At 39.2% G+C, this 4,684-nt stretch overlaps 1 protein-coding gene across 1 annotated transcript in view; it reads left to right on the forward strand.

Annotated features, from left to right (window-relative positions):
* Positions 1–2,650, forward strand: part of zgc:153733 (uncharacterized protein LOC556313 homolog) — a 3,125-nt gene extending 475 nt beyond the window's left edge. The window contains exons 2-4 of the mRNA XM_035655724.1: positions 397–485; positions 571–874; positions 1,403–2,650. Coding sequence (XP_035511617.1) covers positions 405–485; positions 571–874; positions 1,403–1,788 — 771 coding nt within the window. The 5' untranslated portion in view covers positions 397–404 and the 3' untranslated portion in view covers positions 1,789–2,650. The remainder of the gene's footprint in view (positions 1–396; positions 486–570; positions 875–1,402) is intronic.
* Positions 2,651–4,684: the final 2,034 nt, after the last annotated feature.

A 4,684-nucleotide genomic window follows, 5' to 3' on the forward strand; every position in this document is an offset into this window, starting at 1 on the left:
ATCTATCTATCTATCTATGTGTGTATCTAATGTATATTAGACTAATATAGATTTTCTCTAAGTCATATTCTCTTTATATTAATAATAATAAAGATCTACAGAAAAGTGGAAGCTTATTGTGGTTACATCTCATGCCGTTTTCAGTGTAAATGCCCATCGATTTACTGAATTGTAGAGAAATAAAAAGTAAAGTAGAACTACCTCAAACCTGTTTTTAAGTAGAGTGCTAGAGTATTTATGTAGGTATACTGTAGTGTATGATTACCTACACAGAGTGCTGCTTTCAAACATCAAGTGTGCAGGATAATAGGTGGATATTAAAGAGCTTACTGAAGTAGAAAATCATTTCTGTAGTGTGATCTTGTGCCAAATGTAAAAGCACTTCCTCTTCTTTAGGCGTTGAGATGAAACTCCATGAGAAGATTTTGACCCATTACCTATCATGCACCTCTCCGGTAGATAAAGAGGGATATCTCTACAAAAAGGTTTGGATGAACATGAAACACAGACAATATGAAAATAACTGAATCTTGAGTATTGATAGCATCCTCCTGCTTTCTTTGTTCACAGAAAGAGCGAACTGCCACCTACCACCGACGGTGGTTTGTCCTGAAGGCAAACCTGCTTTTCTACCAGGAGCGCCCAGCTGACCGACACCTGCTGGGGGTCATCGTGCTGGAGGGCTGTGTGGTCCGGCGCTCCGAGTCTGATGGACAGTTTACCTTTTCCCTGGTGTTTGAAGGTCCTGGACTGAAAACCTACAGGTTTGCAGCAAGGGATCATCAGACTCAAGAAAGTTGGGTGAAAGCTTTGCTCTCAGCCAGCCACTGTTACCTCTCCCTGCTGGTGAGAGATCTGGGGAGGCAGTATGAAGGTGTGTTATGTTAGTGGTGTGACCTTCTTCTGTTTACTGGTGCTTCTATAGACTGCCTTTTGTTTTCACCTCATTGCCTGCATTATAGTTTATATAGTTTATATTTCGACATTTTGGGAGATAATCACTCTCTGGTGGAGAGTTAGACAAGACGATCGCTGTTAACTCTTAAATATATGGCTACAGCCAGCAGCCAGTTGGCTTAGCTTAGCATAAAGAATGAAAACAGGGGGACACAGCTAGCCTGGCTCCAACTAAAGGTAATAAAATCCACCTACCAGCACCTCTAAAGCCGTCTGTAATGAGACTATTTCAACAAAACAGCCAAGAAATAAAAAACGCATATTGTTGTGGTGCTGGTCAGTGGATTTTGTAGCATTTGTCCCCATTTCCAGTCTAATTAAGTCTAAGTATAATTTTCAGCTCCACTATATCGTTACAAATAGTTGCTTGCTGCTATATTAATGTTTTAAATCTCATATATAAACCTTATAAGTAGCTAATATTTTTGCTGTTTTCCATCTGCAGAAGCTAAACAACAAGGCTCTGGTGAATCCCGCCACAGCTCCTCTGTCAGTGCCCTCAAACCATCTACAACCACCTTCTACTTGCCCTCCACAGGGGTCAGGGAGGGGAGAAGCTTGAGTGCCAGCACTGTTTTACCAGCACCCTCTAAAGTGGTAGCTAGAAAGTCTCCTAAACTGTGGCACAGGAGAAATGCTCATGTCACACCACTTAATGGACCGGCGCCTTTGTATGGCGAGTGGCCTCTGGTGGGGTTTGATCCACTTGAGGAGTTTAGCAAACTTCATGATTATTACGGCCAGGAAGTGAAGAAAGCAAGAGAGGAATGGGTGAAGAGTCGACAAGCAAAAGAGGAGCACAGCGAGGGAGACCTCATCGACCTGGGGTGAAAAAACAAACCGGTGTCCAGTTCAGAGACTCATTTAAGAGGAAATGAGATGGAGTGCTTTGTGTGTGTTAAAAAGGAACTCAACCTGAAGTGTTGTGAGTTATTCTCCTGTTTAAGAACATATTGTCCAGACACCTGTAAATGCTAAATGTTCCTTCCATTTCATATGAGTTTCTGCCTACAGATATTGTACTTTATAGGATATTTGTAACATTTCAGCTGTTTCACTTTGTCTACATATGTAATATTTTTAACAATTCATGAACAGGAAGATTTTTCTTTTGTGCCTAAACCGAACCAAACCTCAACCACAGTGGTAAATATCAGAAAACGGTTGTCGAAGCTCAACTAAGCTGTTGAGATGTCACAAATAATATATAAACTACCTGTAGGTTGCTAATTTTTCTGATTTAGCTGTAAATTTGCCTTAAAGTATCCATGGGATGCAACAAAAGTCAGGCAGATATCTGCACATTTTGGACAAGAAGCAATGTGCAGACAGGGCTTTTTTTTTGTCTCTATTCTATTTAAGTGAAAGCTGTGACATTGTAATAGTGACCCTGAAACTGAAGCAGCTAAATAGAATTCAGCCATCATTATTTTATTTATTTTTGTAACTTTTGCTTTTACTGCTTTTCATACTGTAACATGTCTTCCATGAAAAATTCCTAGTCTTTGTTTGTTCTCTAAGGTAGTTTGAACCTGCAGCTAGTTGCATATGCACTGAGCAGTTTAGTACTCACATGTGGTGCAATTAACAATTTTATCCATGGCATAAAAGGGCCTTTTTAAACCAGTATTAAGCAAAGAGTGTTATATATTTTTCATTGCATGAAAAAATTAAATTGATCTGCCGACTTAAATGTTTCATAATGTTGATATAAAGCCCTACTGTCTATCAGATAAGATACTCAGATACAAACACAAACATGACTTTATTATTTCATATTCTAGTTTAGATCATAAAGTTTAAAACAACATGAGGCAGCGAGAATTTTCCATTTTATGGTATTTGGTCATACAGAAATAGGCCTAACAATGTGACAATAAGCCAGCATGTACAATAACCATGATCTTGAAACAGTTAAATTTAATTCTTAATGAATTATTATTATTAATAATTGTTGGGTTACACATTAATACAAAAAACTCCAAAAAAATCTTTCCACCAGAATTACAAGCCAGAATATGGAAACAAACAGCGGACAGAGATAATTAAGTCTATTTTACTCACATAATCTTGTGTTTGAATATTTATATTAAATAACAGCATTATTTTGTACAGTGGAATCTTTGAAGCAAGCAGATAAAGATTATGTGTGTGACTGGCACTATATGGCAGTTAATGGAGGAAGGTAGACAGCAGAGGGTGCTGTAGGCACCGTGTGCTGACTCAAGGCGGCAGTGCACAACCTAATTTAAAAAGTGTATTTTAATCTCAGCAGTGTGATTTAGAAATTCAGAAATAGCACACTGGTTTATGGAAGTATGCAAGAGAAAAAAATAATGCAGTGAAGTTCAGTATTTTGGGAAATTAAATGCCTTTAATTGAGTTATCTACTCATTTACTTGGATAATTACACAATGTCTGAATGTAATTGCCATTGAATCCACTGGGTTAATTTAACAAAGCAACTGTTTCCAAGGCAAAGAAAAGCAGTGTAATAAGCTTTATATTTAAACTGTTCACTCAGCTGCCATGCCTCAACCAAGTTCAGTAACACCAGAAAAAAGCAAAATCTGACATCTGACCTGCCCTTTAACTTAAAATGTATGGCAATTAATGTAACACAATGCTTAATGAGATCAAATAACAAAACAGGGCAACCTGAGGCTGGCTGGTAATCGAACACAGCAGAGTATACAAATTATGACGTCTCCTGTGTCACCCATGTCACGGTTCCTTACGGTCGTCCGCCTCCATAAGACAAGCTGGGAGCTTCTCCACATTCCTAACCCTACAGACAGACATACCAATCATCTAAAAAGTGATAGATGGCTTCAGAGGAGCGTGGCGAAACGTTTCACATTACAGCAAAGGCCTCTTGTAATGTATAGACATCTGTATGGTAAACAGCTCCTCGTGATAGCAGCGTGTAAACACATTGGGGAGTGAGACTATTTTGTGTTTTCACTACTGTGTAAAGTTAGTGAACTGTGGCAGCTGACACATTCGTGAAGAGATGTCCATGTTTCAGAGAGAATATTAGAGCATAATCTCATCATACAAAGGATATGTACACAAATGCCTTCATATAATGTCACTGTATCTTAAACTGCTGAATTTAATGCAATTCAGAACATGTTTGCTGTGACATATTTCATTCCTGCAACAAGGTGGTGATAATCAACTAAGCAGGGGGTCAAAGGTCAACAGGCACACCAGGGGAAGACTGACAGCTAGCGCTGGGCTCTGGATGTCCTGAATGCCCAAGACAAACACACGTCTGTCTAATCCAAATTACGGCAGGAGTGGAAACCAGTAAAGAGCAGACTGACTCATGACGTGGAGATCAGTGGAAACACAAACAGTCACAACCACAGAGGAGGCAAAAATAAATATTCCTCCAATAGACAAGATTAACAAAGTTGTTAATGAAATGAAAACAGATTATCTGAGGTAAATTTGGATGTTAAAACCTGAAAAAACTAATGAAGGAAAGCATTTTGCTCTCAGGGCCCCGCAAGTTGGCAGACTATCAAGTTTATTTAGCTATTTTGGTCGCCCTCAGCTGTCCCTTTTATGTTCTTCTGGGAATGTCTGCTGCCATCACCCTGCCAAGTAATCCCCTTATATTTACAGGGTGGGGAAGGCGGGGGGCAGAGGGCAAACAGGTGGGAAAGTTTTCATGACAAAGACCAATCACCAAACACACCTTTACAGTGATGAGAACGCA

Source organism: Morone saxatilis, unplaced genomic scaffold, assembly GCF_004916995.1.
Source record: "Morone saxatilis isolate NCDOM2014 unplaced genomic scaffold, NCSU_SB_2.0 Contig14, whole genome shotgun sequence".
Taxonomy (NCBI): domain Eukaryota; kingdom Metazoa; phylum Chordata; class Actinopteri; family Moronidae; genus Morone; species Morone saxatilis.